Genomic DNA, 20,323 nt, shown 5'->3' on the forward strand with positions numbered 1-20,323 from the left:
TTAGAGTACAAAAATAACTATGTATTTTTTATGAGTGTAAAACAATGTTGAAATTTAGGAACTTCACTACATAAGAAAGTGTTTATCAAGCATACTTTATAACTGCATACTGAGTGTTTTTATTAGTGTACATTTCTTTTTGGGACACATCAGTTAACTTTGGCTTGTTAGTACATTTTTTATCTGGTTCAGTATCATCATTTGAACCCAGATAAAGGCTTTAATATAAAATAATTTATCTAACCAGGTAATAATCATGTAACTCCAGATCTGTATAACATGTTGAGGTAAGTTCAGAAGGTACAGTAACTCCTGTCATCTCATTCATATATTAACCTTGAGAGAAGCAAAACATAAAAATAAACCCACTCTTTTAATATTCAGGATTTCATTAATTTTCTCCTGATGGCAACTTGTACTGTAAGTCAGTCATCTTGTTAGAAAAATGAAACTATGCTAACTGAAGCATAGCCTTCCTTTTTGAAACCTTTCATCAAATTATCTTCAGAAAATTGTACAAAGAAATCAATGGCCTTTATCCTTTTGATCTCATGGATGATCTTATACATTTTATGAAGATCACCTCTTTTCATTTCTTTATAAAAAGAAAATTATCATTTTCTATAAGATAATCCTTTCATTCTCTGAGTCAACCTAGTAGCCTTCCTCTAACTATGCCTTTTCAGTAATTCGTTATGCTTTTATAGATAGGGAGAGCCAAACTTTGCAAAGTATATAAATAAGGCCTAATTATAAATTTGCAGAGAGAGATAATTAACCTCTTTTGACTTGTAATAGGTATGTCTGTAAATTTACCATTTAGTGTTATGTTCTTCAAATCTAACGAGTTTTTTAGTAATTCCCAATATATCGTAGCCTTCCATCTCAGCTAGTCCTGAACTCATCTGTTTTGTTCCTAATACTCCTAACTCTCAACACACTAATAATAATAGTACTAACTTTATCTTTAAAACTATTATTTTACTTCTTATATACTACTGAGATAGATGTCTTATCTGTTTGGTTATTCACAATTTTCTTATCTCTCTATACTGTGAAAGTTTAGTTGAAACTTTTTTAATGAATATAATCAGAACTTTTACAGATATCCTTAAGTGGAGCCACTTTTTAGCATATAAATAACACTTTTCTGAAAACTATCCCACAGGTTCAACTAGTCCACCTACTGCTATGAACATGTTCTTGATGCTTTCCTCATATATGAGGGAGCACTACCATAAGGGCTAGATATCTGTTTCTATCCTTAAATATATGAAGAATTTTTCTTTATATGTCTTAAGTGTGTGTGTGTGTGTATGTATTTCATTTTACAGTTTTTAATATCAGTTATTCCTACATGCATCACAAAATAAGATATTTCAAGATACTGTCAATTAAACTCTCAACACACTATGATCCTGTACTTTAATACCTGGCAAACAAGCTATAGTCATAGTCTTTCTGTGCTCTCCATTTTGGATAATTTTAAGAGTATATTTAGAAACCATCTCTTCTTCCAAAACAAACACTGTGTTAACCTCATGATTACCTGATTCTTCATTGCAGGTAGCTAAAAGTTCAAATCTGGTACCTGCATTCTAATTAAATCTGTCTTTGTACTCTTGTAAACCCAACACTCATTTTCATCCTTCTCAAAATTAACCTGTACCCTAATTATTCAGTTTTTATCTTGAGCACTTGATTTCAGCTTCTAAATAAGATGTGATATTTGTTTCAGTCCTTATTGGAATCTGAAATAGAACTGTGTTTGTGATGTTATTCACTGTATTATGAAAAATGAGGTATTAATAAGTACAGGTAATTGCTTATAACTTAATTAAACCTGCATGTATGACAATTCTTTGTGATGAATCTTAAGAATTGGTGGACTTTAAATTCAAGTGTTACATCAGTATAAACTTATTAATTATCATAGAAATATAACTGTAGTTTTAGTTTGGAGAAGAAATGTAACTTTGCTAGTTAGGATTTTGATGTTATAATGCATGAAATTAGTTTTTGATTTTAATGACAAGAACAGGTTAGTTATACCATAAAATCCAGAGGGACAATAATCCATTTTTAGGAGGAAAAAGTTTTGTATCCTAAGCCTCGTACATTAGGAATGTTATAGTTGATTTATAAGTATTTAATTTTTGTTGTTTGGAATTACAATTATACTCATTAATTTCAGAAGTTTCTTGTTTATATTTATATGTGCATCTGTACTTTGAGAATATATCACTTGTAGTTTTATATAATTTTTAAAATGTATAAAATATGAAAACAGAATTGAATGCTTGAAGGTAAAGCATTGGTTTGTTAGGTCTTTTGTTATCTTTAAATTTGGAAATTTTTCTCTAATTCAAGTCAAATGTACCAACATTAAATATTTCTTCCTCTCAGTAAGTAATAGTGGTTAAATTTGGGAATGGCTTCCACTTCTTGGCACAAACGTTTTGGGGCCCAAATTGAAAAAAAATAAATCATGAACAGTTTTTTTTTTGCAATATTTTGATACAAGTTGGTTTGAATTCACAAAATTTAGTTGTTTCTTTTATTGTAAAGTATACAAAATGGTGTGCAATTAATTATGCAGCAGAAAATGTTAGACCAGAAGTAAAAAAAGAAAATAATAATAAAAAAATTGTATAAATAAAAATTTTGCTTGGATTTTATCTCTGCATCATGTCTTTTGATATTTTCTTCTACCCCAAACCAGTGTAGCTAGATGCACGTACATTTTGTTGTAATGGATGTAGCATGTATTAGTATCTATTTATGTAAACAAAACTCATGCACTACCTAATGAATGACACCACATACAAAAGTCCATAAAAAATTTCATACTTTGGGTATTCAAGACTCTAATAATTAAAATAATATGTGTTTTGAAGATTTGGTTGTATTTTATTGATGTCATTTTTAAATGCAGTACTAAAAACCTGGAATTTAAAAAAACATTTTTTTCAATGACAATTTATATCAGTAAAATTTTTGGAAATATTTAGCTCTGGGCATTGAATCATTTTGATGCAGTAAGTTGTGCATGACTGAAGAGAACTGTCAGAACAATTTTCCTGTACAATACTTCCCAGAAAAAGTACTTTTATGGAAAATGTTAACTTCACAGTTTTTTTTTTTAAATTAGGTATGAATTCTGTGTAGTTATTAGTACAAACAACTGCCCATAAGGTGGTGTTTCTGCTAGAAGAACAATATTTAAAATATATCTATTAATTGTTTTGAGCATAAAGCCTTCCCCCCTACAGCTCCCAACTCAAATTAATTATCTGAATTACCTTTTGCCTCTATAGATAGAATGTAGAAATAACAGTCTGGTTTTTCTGAGAGGATGAAAAATGTGAGTTGCAAACACTTTCTCTTATCTTGTGAATAGACTCAGTTTAACATACAGATACATACATGCACATGTGTGTGCATGTGTGATATATTTATAAATATATTGCTTCTATTTAGCAAAGCTCATTTAATAGAATATATTTGTGATTTTTTTTTCTAGAACCCTTCATATAGTTTTGATGAGTTTACTTATTGTTCATACTTTGGATATGAACCAGTTAGCATGCATGCCAAGCATAGCTTTTCATGTGATATCTTTGTACATAGTAGTGTCTTATTTCTATGAGTAATTTTGTTTTCTCTTCTTTCTCGTATTTAAATTTGTTAGTTCCCAGCCCCTCCTCCCTTTTAATGAGGGCTTCTAGCTGATCTTGTTAGTAGAAGAAAATACCATATCAAAAGGTATAATTTTCCTAAACTCAAAATATATTTCTGATAGGTGCTCATTCCAATTACTTTTTCCACCCTCCTCCCCAGGATTTTCTAGTGCCTACTTCTGCCAAACTTTGAAGTGATGGTTTGGTAGTAGTATATAGATGGAGTCTCATGCATCACATGATGGTGTTGCTTTCCAGTTGGTGGAGCAGTAATACATGATGATTTGCATGAGAAATAAGCTGGAATCTTTAATATCAGTAGGGAGTGTTACAAAAAAAAAAAGTTTGCACATAGAGGGCTGCACAAAACAGGAAAAGCTAATCATGTGATAGGAAGGAAGTACCTATCAGAAATGCATTTTAAACATAAAGAAAATATACAACTCCTCTGCCAAAAACAAAATATATTCATACTAAATAGTTGTGTAAATATCTGCATTTACACAAGTTGTTGAACAAATACTTTATTAAAGAATATTGTTATTTTTACAAAATAATAATATTTTAAGTAATTCACAGTTGGTTTTAGTAAGTACAAATCAACTGAAGAGTGTCTAATGGTAATTACAACAAACATTATTGAGGCTTATGAAGCCAAAACATCTATTGTAGTTCATGTCCTACCAATTGCCAGGGCATTTGACAACATAACTCAGATAATTTTACTTTTTAAATGTAATAATTATGGTCTATGAGGTAAAATGCATGGCATCTTAAAATTTTATTGTAGTAAAATTGTGTACTACAAGTGAAAGTCTTAAGGTTAATGATTGATATTCCATATAAAGCATCTGTGACTAGCAATTTTAAAGAATGTGGAGTTTTAACAGTTTACAAAGGTTGTGTTTACAGATTAATTTGAATTGTGAAGGATATTACAAAATTTAATCTTGATATGAACTTGTTAACACTCTCCAGAGAAAGTATATATTCCTTAAGGCAAAGAAAACTCTATATCCAAGAAGTAATTCTGTTTCGAGGTTGAAGTACTTTTTTTAATTCAGTTCCAATGACTATAAATAAAATTTCATTAGATGATTAGTTAACTCCTAGTACCAACTTATTTAAAGTAATGTCCAATTATCTATATTCTAACTACTCTGTTTAATTTAACTGGATAATTATTGTGTATAGTTTTTGTATTTTTCTGTGTCTACTTATCTATTATGGTAGTAAGTTTATGAATAAATAAATAAAAATAAAACTTCTTATGAGAATATGATTTGAAATGTTCCAAATAGCAAACATTGAAACAGAGAATAGGTGTGAAGAGGAGAGTGTAAGATATTTCTGTGAATTACACTTTGATTTTAAAATTTTATGAAACTAGTTTTTAACAAGTTACTTTTATTTGAAATTTATATCAAGAGAGAAAGAATATAATGAAGTTGATACAAAGGATTAAGTACCTGGATTTTATGGTTTAACCTTATGTAAAAAAAATGTAATGAGATAATAATTACATATTAAGGTATTACATCACAAAACAAGTAAGGAAGTTTTAGTGTTTAGTATTGCCTCATGAGTCATAACATAATGACAAACCATTACACATGTAGAATACTGAATAGAGAAAAGTAGTTTCAGAAGGTGTAGTATAAATATATGCTACTACACTTTATAAAAAGTCTAAAATACAGGATGTTTGATTCTGTTTGATAAATTACAAATTGCTACATTTTGTGTAAAGTATCAGTTGGTATAATGAAGTTTTATATTACTGTAGGAAATAAAGAACGCCTAGCTGGAAGAAGTCCTGAATGAAAGAAAGGAGGATGAAATGGATGTGAGTGATGAAGAAGGTGGGGACCAACCAGCAGTAAAAAAGATTCGTGTTGAGCAAGGAGAAGGGTTCCATATATCTTATGGTGTGTTAAGAGTAAAATATTGTTGTATACCTTGAAATAATAACTGTAACACATGGAAATTGTGCAAAATGTGTCTGTTACATCTATATATATATGTAGTAATTAGATCATTATAATGTTCTCTATATAAAGTTTTCAGATCAACAGTTACAAAACTTTAATAAAAGTTACTACTAAAGACACCATTATTTATTTTTATGTTTAAGAACACGTTTACAAAAATGAGTGTATGTATCGTTAATTTCTGGTGTTTTATTATATCTGGGTTTACAAGGAGATGGGTTGAAGTAACAGTCTAACTAATCATACTTGTCTTTTACTAACAGATCTATCTTTACTGTAAAGTACAAATAGTAGTTAAATTATTATATGTTGTGACTTTAAGACATATACACACAAATTAACTGAAATATTTTTTCAGATGTAACTAACCAGTTGGTAAATAATCTGAAAGAAGAAAATGATTCTTTGTGCTGTCAGCTTGAAGCTTATAAGAATGAAGTGGAAGTTCTGAAAGCAGAAGGAAAGCAAGATCAGGACACAAGAGAAAAACAATTAAAGGTAATCCAGCAAGCTATGCAGGGGATGCAGCAACAGCTTCTAGCAGTCACTCAACAGAGAAAGAAAGATGAGGAAGAAATCTTGAAGGTGTGTCTGTTAATGCATGTTTAATTTTTAGCATAAACTGGGAAAGATGTTTGGTTAAGATTAATAATTTTAATATTTGGGAAATGATTACATAAAGGAAATCATAACAGTGAACTAGTTTATTGCTAAATGTAATCTGTGAGCTTCAAAGTTTATTGGATAAATATTTATTTAAATTGTTTACATTTCTGATACTATATCTTACCTCCTTTCATAAACAATTTTTTTAGATTACACTGTCCTTTATCAGCACAGATGTTTGCTTGACACTTGTCTTGATACTCTCACTTACCTTCATGTATATTCATATGAGATACCTGCATGCTAACATGCAAGTGATTGTGCAGCAATCCTCCACCAGTAGGAGTGTAGTACGACCCTATTGTAACTAGCAGTCTTTCTAATTTACAGAAGTGTTTTTGCTTGAGGTTTGATTACTTTCACAAAAATTGTTTCCTTTCTTGTTTTCAAGTCTTTTAACTTATTTTCGAAGTCAGTTACATTTCTTGATTCAACATTTGTTAATTCCGACAGTTATTTTTTTATTTTATCCTGTTTCACTTAGAAGAGTTTTGCACTTGTTTTAAACGGCCATGATTACAAATGCTGTTTCTTCTACAGCAGAACCACGGTTTTCTCACATGTAATGACAGCTTTGATGTATTGGGAATTGGATAATTTCATACTACTTTCAGAACACTCTGAAGATTGTCCTATTCTACCTAATCAAGGTTTGATTGATTTGGAAGAGGTGAATGTCTTTCACTCTTGAATGTCCCTTTTGGTTGTGTGTCCTTTTGGAGTAACTGCCCAGGCCTCCTTTGCCTTTTGTGGGATTGGTTATTCAGGTATATTATATTCTGTTCTTTTCTCCTGTTTCCTATGGTTTCATGCCTGCCCTTCTTAAGAATTAGCCTTTTCGTTCATATATCTATATTTTCTTTCTTTATCAATACTGGGGTTTGTGCAAATCATTTGAGGGAGCACATCCATTCAGGGGTTAGTATGCCTTGACCCCCACGTATTACAGCAGATTTTGCTTTCAATTATTATTTCAACTTGTCTTATTTAGCTGTGCAGCATTTGGAGTCACGTATTCCTTTGTGTGGTTTTGGACTCCAATTTTTCAGTTTCACTTATTCCTTGCTAGTTCCAGCTTCTTGGGCATCCAGCATCAACAACTATATTCTTGGGTCAAAGCTTGAGGGGACCAAACTCCTTCACTTTACCCACATTTGGAGGTCTTTTTGTGTGGATACTTACTTGAGCTGTGAGAGTTCTATCAGAGGGTCTGGGCTTCCAATTCCATTCATGGAATCCCACTTTATGCTAGCATCTTTTGAAGACAGTTTGGGACCTACTTCATAAGTGTGCCATCGAATGAAGTATCCTTCATATCCTGGGTTTTTTCTTCTCTATTTGTGTTCCCCACTAAATAGGGAATTGGCACCTGGTTATATATTTATCCTCTTTGAACTACTTTTTAGTCCTTCCCAGTTCACCATGAAATCATCTGTAGATCTATCCATCGTGTTTTTGTTTTATAGTTACAATATTCTTCTCTTTCCACATCACTGATGGCCATCTAAGCAGTTCAGCTATTTGAGATGGTAATAGGAGAAAGGTCACAACAGAGGCTAGGAATCCTAGGGATAAACAAACAGAAATGGAAACCACGATCTTGCAAAGAAGGCAGTCAGGATCAGAATGGTCAGAAAGGTGGGATATGAAAGGAAAGGAAAAAAGGATGTAAATGTGGAATTATCCTTTTATAAGAATGATCATCATCACAAGAAAAAAATTTTTTTCATATTTCCTCCAATTAGATCCTTTGTTTTATCATAGCCCTGGCTATGCATTTCTATCTTCCCTTGGGAGACATCATCAGTACTGGGATGTGGACCACTCTGCATACTTTCACACCTTTCTTTCTTGGTGAGTGTTAAATACTCCATTCATTTTCTTTTTTTTTGCAGGTGTGTTTCTCGAATGTTTGGATCCCCCTCTATGATGAGTGTTTCCTGACCAGATGTGCTTTGTCTTAAATCTATATGTGCAACCTGTGTTCTAATGACATCTCAGATGATTCATGGTGTTGAGGCTTTTCCTACCATGGACCTGATGTACAATTCCAGATGCTGTCAAGTGCTGGTTGATTGATCCTCTTAATGAGTAAAGCAGACCAGAGATTACTGCCCATCTCTGAAGATCTGTGGCATTTGAGGCTTTTCCTATTGCAGATCTGATGCACAATTTTATATGCTGACAGGTGTTTGTTGATCAACTCTGTCAATGTGACTATTCTGCTTTTCAAAATAGGGTATTAAAGTCACCTATTGCACTGTCTCTAGTGCTGTGACCCTCTGGACTCTCCAATGCACTTTCTACTCCCTCCTTTAGTGTAGTTTTGGAGTCCTTGCTATTTACTAGTTTCTTGCCTCTCCTCCTTAGATTAAATGATACCTTTTAGTTGGGAGTTGGAAGGTGGTCTTCTGCCATGTATAACGCACGACAACCTTTCTACTGAGGACCTGGTATACAATTCCAGATGCTGATAAGTACTGATGTAGTACTCCACCATATATTTAAGTTTGCTCCTACAGCTGAGACACATTCTTTCCTATCATTCCCTGGATCTGTTGTTGGTTGGAGGTGGATCAGACAAATAACTACTCACATGTTTTTGAATAGTTAACGTCCTTCTAACAAGAACTTGACGATAAATACCCAATGCCACCACCTATCGGCCTGATATTTGTTGTTGCTGAATTAGACACATTAATTCCTGCATGTGTTCCCTTGGTGTGGATTCCTGTACGTGGTAAGGGGACTTCCAGGGGAAGGTTCTGTTCTTTCAGTTTACCTCCTCTGGGATCTAAACATCCATCCACGTGTTTGCTGTGCATGGTGACCTGTGAATGGGAGGAGAGGATCCTAGTGGTTGAGGGGTTCAACTCTAACACACTACTTTGGCCTTGAATTCCTATAGACGGGCAGCCTAGAGGTAGCCCACCTTGGGTCAGTCGGCTGGTCTACTTGGGCTAGAGTCAACCAAGAACCAGTGTTGGATGTTCTCAACAGGTTGTTGTGGACATTGTAGCCAATGCTGGTGTTTGGGTATAGTGCTCGCGAAACCTTAGTGTTGCTGCAGTGTCTTTGGTTGACATTGCAGTGTGTCCACTCATAGTGCTCTATGGTGGGTGAGGTCAGTGGGCACTGAAATATTCCTTTTTTTATTATGAATCCTCCAAATAAAAACTTAAATAAAGTAGAAAAAACAGTCCACAAGTAAATGACCACATCTTGAAGATACTTAGAAATCTACAACATCTATAACACCAGTTGTACCTCATTTTCTCATACTACATTCTTTTTCAGACAAACCTTTAGGGCATATGTATCCCTTTTTCATTCAGAAGGGACTAGAGCAGGGGTTCCCAACCTTTTGGCACTCGCGACCCCTTACCTAAAAGTTTGAAACCCATGTGACCCCCTACTTAGGGCTTACTATCAGCAGCTTAATTTTTCTTTTATTTTCTGTGAAGGATAGGGAAAGAAACATCTAAAAAAAAATATTTAAAAATTCTGTAATTATTTATTAGCAAATTAAATCACATTGGTCCAACCTGAATTCACAAAAAGAACATATATTTCTTAAAATAATATTAACATAGGTTTGAACAGCTATCCAACCCAGCTATCCAAATGCTGATGTTGCATTTCAGCAGCAAGCTTTGAAATTCGTGGCCGAACGTTTGTTAGAGCCAGTCTCATGTCATCTCCAACATCCAATCTGTTCCTATTCTTTGTTTTTATATTGACAAGAGTGGAAAATCCTGCCTCACACAAGTAGGTAGAAGCAAATGGAACAAGGACACATAAAGCTATCATGCTGACTTTGGAGTATGACTGATACATAGCGCACCAGAACTGAGTCACGGATTTCACTTTGAAGACATCACGAGCTGAAGAGCTCTGGATCGTTCCTTAGATCCAGAAATTCATCTTGGATATCATCTAGGATGCTGGATACATCAAGTTCAGTACAAAATGGGTTCCTTACCAGGGCCTCCTGTTCCTGTGATAGCTCAGGGAAGTAACGCTCGACTTCCTTTTCTAGAGACTGAAGATGTTCGGTAATCTCATCCTTGAGGAACTGATCCAGTTGGATCTGAGACTCATCCGTCACCAGAACTGAGTCACGGATTTCACTTTGAAGACATCACGAGCTGAAGAGCTCTGGATCGTTCCTTAGATCCAGAAATTCATCTTGGATATCATCTAGGATGCTGGATACATCAAGTTCAGTACAAAATGGGTTCCTTACCAGGGCCTCCTGTTCCTGTGATAGCTCAGGGAAGTAACGCTCGACTTCCTTTTCTAGAGACTGAAGATGTTCGGTAATCTCATCCTTGAGGAACTGATCCAGTTGGATCTGAGACTCATCCGTCACTCCACAAAGTTTATCAAACATAGCGATGTTTCCAAGATTGGTTTTCCAACGCCAGTTCTGCAGTTTGGAAACAAAGGCCCGAAGACTATCTTGAAAAGGAGAACATGTGTTTCCCTTCCTTGAAGCTTCAAATTGAGCTTGTTCAGCTGGTCAAAATGTCGCTAGGTATGCAACTCTTTTATTCCATGCTTCATCTTCGAAGTGAGCTACAAGATCTTTCCTTTCTTGAGTCTCCAGGAATAGCTTTATTTCATCTTTCATTTCAAAGACACGATTAATAACGTTTCCTTTCGACAACCAACGTACTGCTGTTTAGAAGAGAAGGACTTCGTGGTCAGCATTCATGTCTTTGCATAGTTCTTTGAATAGGTGAGTGTTGAGTGCTTGAGTCTTCACATAATTTACAATTTTGATTACAGATTCAAGCACTTCCTGCAGAGAGGCAGGGAGAGTCTTACTGGCGAGAGCATATCGGTGAATCATGCAGTGGATGCCCTTTGCTTGAGGTGCTAGCTTCTTCACTCTCGACTGGAATCCTGATTTCAATCCCAGCATAGCCGGTGCCCCATCCGTACAAACCCCACACACGTTTTCCCTTTGAAGATCTTTGTCTTGAAAAAAAGTTGAAACTTTTTCCATGACATCATCAGCTTTTACTGTGGTTTCAAGTGCACTGCAGAATAAGAATTCGTCTTTGATGTCACCTGAAGGGAGCGTGGCCAGTCGCGAGATTCGTCATTCACCAATCAGCAACGGACATGTGACTCGTGTCGACAGCGAGCACACACACACTTAATCACAGCTAAACAGACACACAAGCATACGTACATGCACGTGCACTCACATACTCGCTACTCACTAGTACACACATACATACAGTTGCAGACACATACACATTCACACAGGCACATTCACTCACAGGCACGCATACATACACCCATAATATCACCTAATGACATTGAACTAACGAAGCACACGTTTTGCTTTGCACCGAAACAAAAAAAATGTAAGAGCATGAAAATGTAATTGATGAAATAAAATTAATGTTATCCCAAGCTACTTCTAACAAGGCTATGCAACTCCCCTGCCAAGGCTTTGTGACCCCCCTGCTTTGGGAACCCCTGGACTAGAGGGACTTGCTGGCTCTCCAAAGTCAGTAATGAAGCTTTGATCTGGTGACATATTGGTGGAAACATCCACATATCAACACAGTGAACTCCACTTGCATTCAAAGGCAATTGGGGATATACCTATTGAGGTTACATCTCATGTTACTTTAAATTCATCACGAGGAGTTATAGGCCTGGGATGCTTTTTATAGGCATCCCACGCTCTCAAATTGCATTGCTTTCCAACAGGCTCTGGACATGCTCAAAGCCAGAAGGAATCTTGGATTAAGTTCACAACCAGCATGTTTTCTATAACCAGTTCCAAAGTCTTATGGGACCAGATTCAAAAGGTTGGTGGGCAGTATAATTCTTTCCCCCTTTCAATCTTGCTCATTAATGGCAAGGAAGTAGCTGATACCTGGAATATTTCCAGTACTCTTTACTGCTATTGATCTCTCAATTTGCTCCCTTTCACTATTCTCCCATTTTTCTTGGAGGGTTGATAATAATCTGTGAGACAGTGATCATTTTCCTATAATTTTGAGAGAGCCTGCCATGGTGAATGCCACCTGACCCGCGTGCCCTGGTGAAAGTTGGATCAAGCAAACTGGCCCTCTTTCACTACTCTCGCAGAACTTGATCTTGCACTCGTCTGTAACCCATCAATAAACGACTGTGTGGCACCAGTAACTGATTGTATTATACAAGCAGCTGCTCAGCATATTCCTGAAACCTCAACAAATTTTCCACGATATCCTCATCCGTGGTGAAATCTTGCTTGCCACATGGAAGGCTCAAAAACAGGCCTGGGATACTTTTCATAGGTATCCCACACTGGTTGTGAACTTAATCGAAGATTCCTTTTGGCTTTGATGTCTTACCCACCAAGCATGTGCACAGGCCTGCTGGAAAGGGATGTAGTGCTCTCACACTCGCACTCTCAAAAATGTATTTAAACTACTGTCCAGTTCCTTTAACAAACTGCCTCTGTAAGACCTTAGAGGGGATGGTTAATGCAAGTCTCATTTGGCTCCTTGAATCAAACAACCTCCTCTCACCCATCCAGTGTGGGTTGTGACAATAGCGCTTCACCATGGACCACCTGATTTGACTTGAAACGTCAATCAGAGAAGCCTTTCTCAAATGACAACATCTTGTATGAATATTCTTTGACATTGAGAAGGCTTATGATACAACATGGAGGTATGGCATTATGCAAGACCTCCGTATATATAGATTATATGGCTATTTGCCCACTTTTATTAAACATTTTTTAATGGTCAGGAGATTCAATGTTCATGTGGGTTCGACACTTTACCGTTCTTTTCTATAGGAACTTTGAGTCCCTCAGGCTCTATGTCGACGACTTTCACATCTCATGTCAGTCATCGAACATGAGGTATATTGAGCAGAAGCTACAGAGGTCCCTCAGCTGTTTACTGAAATGAACTGCAGGAAATGGCTTTAACTTCTCTCTCTCTAAAACCGTTTACATGCACTTTTGCCACCAACGGGGTATTCAGCCTGATCTTCGTATCAGTGAAGTTGTGCTGCCTGTGGTCCCTTAGACAAAGTTATTGGAGCTTATTTTTGACCATAAGCTAACCTTTATACCACACATGAAGCAGCTATGGGTCAAATGTACAAGAGCACTGAACATCCTCAGTGTCCTTTCTTCCACCACACGGGGAGCAGATCAGTGTTCTATGCTAAAGATATATTGTGCTCTTATTTGATCGAAACTCGACTATGGATCACTGGTCTATGGCTCTGCCAGGACCTCAGCCTTAAAGATGCTGGACCCCATTCATCATCAAGGACTTCAGCTCTGCACCAGAGCTTTCTTCATGTCCCCAGTTTAGAGCTTATACACAGTCTCATGAACCTTCTTTACACCTCCATTGTTTGCAACTGCCTTTACTATATGCTTCGAAACTTCATTCCTAATCGAAGTATCCCACCTGGGGTTGTGTTTTCCTTCCTTGGTTGGTCATACTTTTTTAGAACAGACAGTCTGCAATTGCTCCTTATGGCCTTCGTATCCAGGCACAGCTGGATGAATTGGGTCTTTACTTGGATAACGTTGCTGTATCCACTGGTCAGCCCATCCCATCGTGACTTCTTACAGTCCCTAAATGTGACCTATCTTTAAGTCATCTGAGAAGAGCAGATACTCCTGATTGGAAATACTGTCTGTTAGTTGCTGAACGTCTTTCGAACCATCCTTCCATTCATATTTATACAGATGATTCGAAATCAGGTAACTGTGTCGGCTATGCCATGGTTTGGTGGTTGCATGCAGAATCCCCTCTACAGCTTCTGTGTTCACTGCTAAACTGTATGGCATTTCTCTTGCCCTGGATCACATAAAAGCTAAGCAGTACTCAAATTTCACTATTTATACTGACTCACTTAGTTCTCTACTGGCCCTGGAATTGCATCATGTTAGTTTACGCCCTGTTCTTGCTGATATTCAAAACCAACTGGCCTATTTCTCTTTAACATCTACTTGTATCCAGATTTTCTGGATACCAGGCCATTTTGGTATTTGCAGGAACGAGCTTGCCGACACCACAGCTAAATCTATCTGCTTGGCACTATCTCTGCTATGCCTATTTCATGCATGGACTATGGTCCTGTATTCAAGGCTTGGCTCCATGCCAGATGGCAGTTGACTTGGAATGAGCAAAGTGAAAACAAGTTTTTCCAAATAAAACCATATATTGGACTTTGGTCATCTTGCTTCCATAAGGATCAGAAAGAGGAAGTTGTTCTATCTGAATTACGCATTGACCACAGTTTTTTACTCATCGTTTTCTTTTATCTGGAATTGATGCACCAATGTGTTGTCTGTGTAACACTCAGGTCAAAATAAGCCACATTTTACTGTCTTGCTATCATTATGATTCTCAACGACAGCATCATTTTAAACATGTTCTGCCCCAAGGTCTGTCCATAACGTTAAACAGTGTTATTGGTGATGGGGACACTGTCCACCTCGGAAATGTTTTTAGTTTTTTAAAGGTCATCAATCTTTTTAATGCCATTTAAGTTTTTTTTAATTTATACATTAGACCTTTTTTAATGTGATTCCCTTTCAAGCATCACAGTCCATCTAGTTCAATTTGAAATTAGAAAGTGGCCATAACATCTAATAACTTGAAACCAGAACTGGAAAAGCCAACTTCATATGACTACAGCTGCTGTTTAAACTACCTGTAGGTCTTCCTGGTGTGTTATTTTTAAAATTTTACTAGAAGTCTCTTAAAACGTTTATTACTTTAATTTTTGAAAATGGCCATAATGTCAAATAACTCAGAACCAGAACTGGAAAGGCCAACTTCAGGTGACTAATGGTGGTTTTTGTACTTACCTGTTAGTCTTCCTGACAAGTTATGATTATTACAATTATGCAACATTAAGTCCTCTACAACTTGTATTACTAAAGTTTTTCTCTTTAACGCTGTAGACTAGATATAAACATTGGTTTTATGCCATTTATATTTTAAACTTTGTTTTGTTCTACTTTGATTTCCTTTTATGAATTTTACTAAATTTACTTTAATTTTAACTTTTTACAGGATGTTTTGTGCAGATAGCCTAGTTGCTTTGTGCCATAAAATACCAAATCAACCAACCAACCAACCTGCATGCATAAAGCTGGGTACCTTCCTCTTAATGTGGACTGAACAAAAAATTTTCGATGGTGCCAGGTTTTGGATGAGAGATGAACATTAAGCCTAGGCTCTCTACCTACCTACCATTTGCCAAATGTCAGTTCCTGATGGATATGGTGTTGAATATGTTGGAGGTGGGTTCTTGATACAAAAGTTCCTCTTCCATTCCAGTAATCATTTTTGAGGTGAAAGATAGAGGACCCTCCTCTTACTATGGTCCTGATGTGCAATTTTAGATGCTGCCAGGTGTTGGTTGAGGTTGATCTCACAGTTATGGTCTGTTGTGTTCTATCTACTCTACACAAAGCAATCCATTTATTTCTGTAACATTTCAGAGTGTCTCTCTTTTGAATTTGCCCTTTTGCTGACAGCTTATTAACTGGTAAAGAGAATATCTGGATCAGAAGTAGTGAAGTCTCCTGCAGGGGTGTTATTGTTAATTCATTGTCACACACCATGGTTTTTTTTGGGGTAGCTTCCTAAAGGGTGATCATTTTCTCAGCAGCCCTCCAACTATTTAGTGTGGGATTGTAGCTTTTTATGAGTGATTGTAAAATATCATGTCTAAAAGTGACATTTTCTTTAAATGAAAATGCATTTCCTATAGGTACTTACATCATCTCACATTTTCTCTGTTTCCTTACCTCTCACAGTTTGGTTTGGTTTGACCAATCTCAAAATGGTTAACCACTGCAAGATTAGAGAGGGTGCTAGTTATATTAGGGATAGCATCACACTCCTGTTGGTGGAGGGTTGCTGCATAATCATTTACATCTTAGTTTGAAAATATCTCATTTTAAAATGTCTTAAGTGCAAGTGAGGATATCAAGGCTAGTGGCAAATGGAAATTTGCACCATTAGAGGGCAATGTAAGTCAAGAAAAGATTTTTGTGAATTGAGTAAGGTATCTATCAGATATGCATTTTCAGTTTAAAAATGTGTTAACCTGCAAGTATTTTATTTCTTGTTATTAGTACTTAACTTTTATAAGTTTATTTTTATTCAATATAAAATTATAAAGCTCATATATAGTAACCTGGAACTAAGAAGATGTGCATTATACTCTATTGAATCTGTTTTTGCTTTCATCTTGGATCAGTTTTAAAACATTGAATTCAAGTTATTGAATATTTCAAGTTACATGAAAAGTTAAAATTAAATTGAAATTCATTTATTTAAAGTAAATATTTATATGTCTTACTCTAAGTTGAAAGCAGTTTTCAATATTTTTATTTAAAATTTCTGTATAAAAAACATAGGTTTGTTGATTTGAAGGAAGTCTCAATTAATTTACTGAAACACTACATGAAGAACCACAGTTTTATATGAATTGTGAAAAAATAGATTTATCAAAATGATATTACTGAGAAATACACCATTGTTATAAAAAATTAATAAAAGTTATTTTATTAGGCATTACCTCTATATACATGTATTTTAGTGATGAATGTACATGTTCTTACTTGAAACCTACCAATCTGGTCAACTTCAACTGATTGTAGTGGAATTTGTTATAACAGAGAGAAAAAAAACAAACTAGTTTTGCAGTACATAAGTTTTCTTTGTTTAGTGATAAACAAAAGAATTACAGATATGATATAAATCATGTTTCTTGATCAGTGACAAGTTATTTATGTTTGATCATTTGAAAACTTGTTTTATTCCTTGTATAAAAGTTTTTTTTATATATTTTCCTTTTCTTCATAGCTTCGAAAGATGGTGAAGAAAATAGAAATCACAAAGAAATCAGATGAGACTGAAAAGGATGAAAATGAAGCTAAGGAAGAAGAAAGTGTCATGATTGATGTTGGTGATCAACAAAAACCTGATGAAGAATGTGAAGTAGAAGGGGCCTTACAAACAGAAATTTCATCTTCCAGTGAGCCTACTCTGGAGGTCACAGAGAAAGATGCTCGCTTGATTGGTAAATTTATTTGAGTGTTATAATTATTACATGTAGACAATTGCTTAATACCTGAAATACTTCTGAGGTGATGAGTGTGATTAATGTTATTTTCATTAATTTCTGGTTTTTGGCTTTGACATTTTGACTTTTATAAAACTAAAAACACATTTTGCAAAATATGTTTAACCACTATTGGTTGTATCCAGAAATAATCATGTAAGTTTGATTGTAAATAAAAAGTACAAAATTAGATGACAAGATTATCAAATAGCTAACATTTAACCAGAAAATCCTGCCTTTGAAAATATTGGTGTTCTAAAATGTTCCTTTTTTAGAAGTGTTCTCTAAAATGTATAATACAATATGAGTGTCCTATCACATGCCTAAAGACTTCTGAAGAAGTTATAACTGAAGATAAAGAGTGCTAAAACTTGAACCTTGTTACTTCATCTAAAAAACTGTTTTACTCTAGATGTTTGATCTTAGGCCTTTATACAGAACAAAACACATTTCCTTTAATCATGCAACAAGTAAATGTATTACATTTTTCTGGGAAGCTCCATATTTATAATATTTAATACAATTTTGACCTTATTCTATGAGTATAACTTTTGTTGCTAAGATTTATTATCAAGTACATGACTATTGTGATAAGAGAAACTTGTTTTCTGTTACTCATGATAGATTATACATAATCAGGATGTGTTGTTAATATTCTTTTGAAGTTTGTACTCTCTATTTAATTCTAACACAAGAATGTAAACATTTTGAATTTCAATTTGAAATTTAGACAGTCAGTTTCATGTCATGCATATATGTATGCATATATGTATGCATATACAATCCCTGTTTCAAATACTTTAACTTTTTCAATTTTTCATATACCAGGCCTTATAAGCACATTTCTTCATGTGCATCCATTTGGGGCAAGTGTTGACTATATCTGGTCCTACCTGAAGCAGATGGAAACACTTCTACAACCTAGAGATGTGGAGACTCTTATGGCTAAGTTTCCACATATGTTCAAGCAAGAACTTTCTGGTGTTGGTGCAAGTCTTGAGAGAAGATGGGTTTTCTGTGGTTTTGAGACAAGTGTTAACCCTTAAAATATCTTGTGCATTTAATGAATATTAATATCATGTAAGGGAGTCAAGCCTGCAGTTGTATGCTTTTTCTAAGTAATCATTAAAAGAGAAATACTTATGTGTATTAGATATGTAGTTTACCAAATTTTAAATCTGTTCACTTCGACTGATTATTATTAGATACAATTTTTCTGTCATGTTTAATTAAACTCCACTTTGAAGTATTTCTTAGAAATAGTGTTTGAATCAAGGTAAGTTTTCTGGAAAAAAAACAAATAAAAACTTAGATGATAGCTAGATCTAATAGATAATTCAATGTGGGATTTAAATGAGTTTCCATCCCCTGGCTGTTGTCATGTAATGTTTAACTTAATCTTTAACTGGGATCTGTTATCACAAACATGAAATATGTAGTCATACATATATATACATTCAAGATGTGTGAGAACATTTTACTTGTCAGTGTAGTATTATCTTTTTATTACTTCAGCTCTCATGATAGTCCAGATAATTTAATATTAATGTTAGTTAGAAAGACTGGAATCATGATAAATAGATGTGTAAAATTCTCTCTGTTTTACCACTGAAATGAGGACTCATCACTTTGTATGTTACCTTTATTGTGGCTACTCACTCATGCAAACTGATTTATTGATTTGATTTGATTTTCCCATCAACTTGATAAGAACTGAAGTATTTTCTCTACAGATTTTTTACTACCCATACCTTCACACACTACTGAGAAAGTTTCCATACTGTATTTTTTGTACTTCAAAAATAATACTGAGAGAAATATTTGCAAGTTTTGAGTTGTTAACACCAAAAACATAAAGTTATATTTCTGAGTGGTAAAAATAAAACTTTGTATACATAGGTTATCATAAGTTTTCTGGCACATTTCTGAACAGTATGTACTGAGCTTGATTGTAAGTTTGAATAAATGTGTTTAGTTTTATTTATGTTGCCAAAATTTATAAAGGTGGAATAGTGTTTCATTGCTTTATCTGTAGGCAACGAATATTTGCACATAAGCTTGACTTTAATTTTGCTTTTGATGTACTGTTAAATTTTGTTATTTTTTGGAGGTAAACTCTCGTAAAATAAATGTCATCATGTGCAGAAGTCCAGATGTTTATTTCTTTTTCAGACGTATTTACGTGTACAAAGATGATGGGGATCTGAAGTAGATTTTCATAACATGTTACAAACATGAATCTTCCAGTTTTCTCATAAAATCAAAGTAAGGTTATATATCATGATAATCCTTCTAGAATCCTCACCTTATTAATACTGATGTATAATTATATAATGTATACTGATGTGTTTTCCACACCATGGACTGTTTAAAGTGATTAAAGTACATAGGTCTCACTTTAATGTAATGTTCAAATGATACAATTAATTATAGGCACCAACCATACTTTTCAATACAGGTATATATATACCTGTAAGTTCCACGACGAGTAAAATAGTGCCACATTCTAGTTTTAAGAATATAATTAAGTCATTCTACTATAGACGCTTGTGTTTCATTGTGTATTGTAAAGAATAGAATGCCATATTCGATGAGATACTTTTAAAACGCCTAACAAATTCTGTTCCAGCACCATTTTTAAGTTTATAGGATTTTCGACCCTGTTTTAAAACCTGCTTAAAAGCTTTAGTGAGTGTCGCATTTTTTTATCTTTAAGCGGAACAACTCATGCATATTTAGACAATACACTGATATGCATGAGTAAATAATTAAACTGACTGTTATATTGACTTCGGTCCACAAAATCAGCTTCACATTGTTCATTGATCCCAGAAACGATCACCCACTTTCTCTAAAACTTAT

At 34.6% G+C, this 20,323-nt stretch overlaps 1 protein-coding gene across 1 annotated transcript in view; it reads left to right on the forward strand.

Moving 5' to 3' along the window:
* LOC143227400 (ecto-NOX disulfide-thiol exchanger 2-like) overlaps positions 1–19,608 on the forward strand; it is a 62,033-nt gene extending 42,425 nt beyond the window's left edge. Inside the window, 4 exon segments of the mRNA XM_076458852.1 lie at positions 5,467–5,608; positions 6,030–6,256; positions 17,203–17,419; positions 18,290–19,608. Of these exon segments, the coding sequence (XP_076314967.1) occupies positions 5,467–5,608; positions 6,030–6,256; positions 17,203–17,419; positions 18,290–18,507 (804 nt within the window). The 3' untranslated portion in view covers positions 18,508–19,608.
* The last annotated feature ends 715 nt before the right edge of the window (positions 19,609–20,323 follow it).

Source organism: Tachypleus tridentatus, chromosome 9 (genome assembly GCF_004210375.1).
Source record: "Tachypleus tridentatus isolate NWPU-2018 chromosome 9, ASM421037v1, whole genome shotgun sequence".
Lineage (NCBI taxonomy): Eukaryota > Metazoa > Arthropoda > Merostomata > Xiphosura > Limulidae > Tachypleus > Tachypleus tridentatus.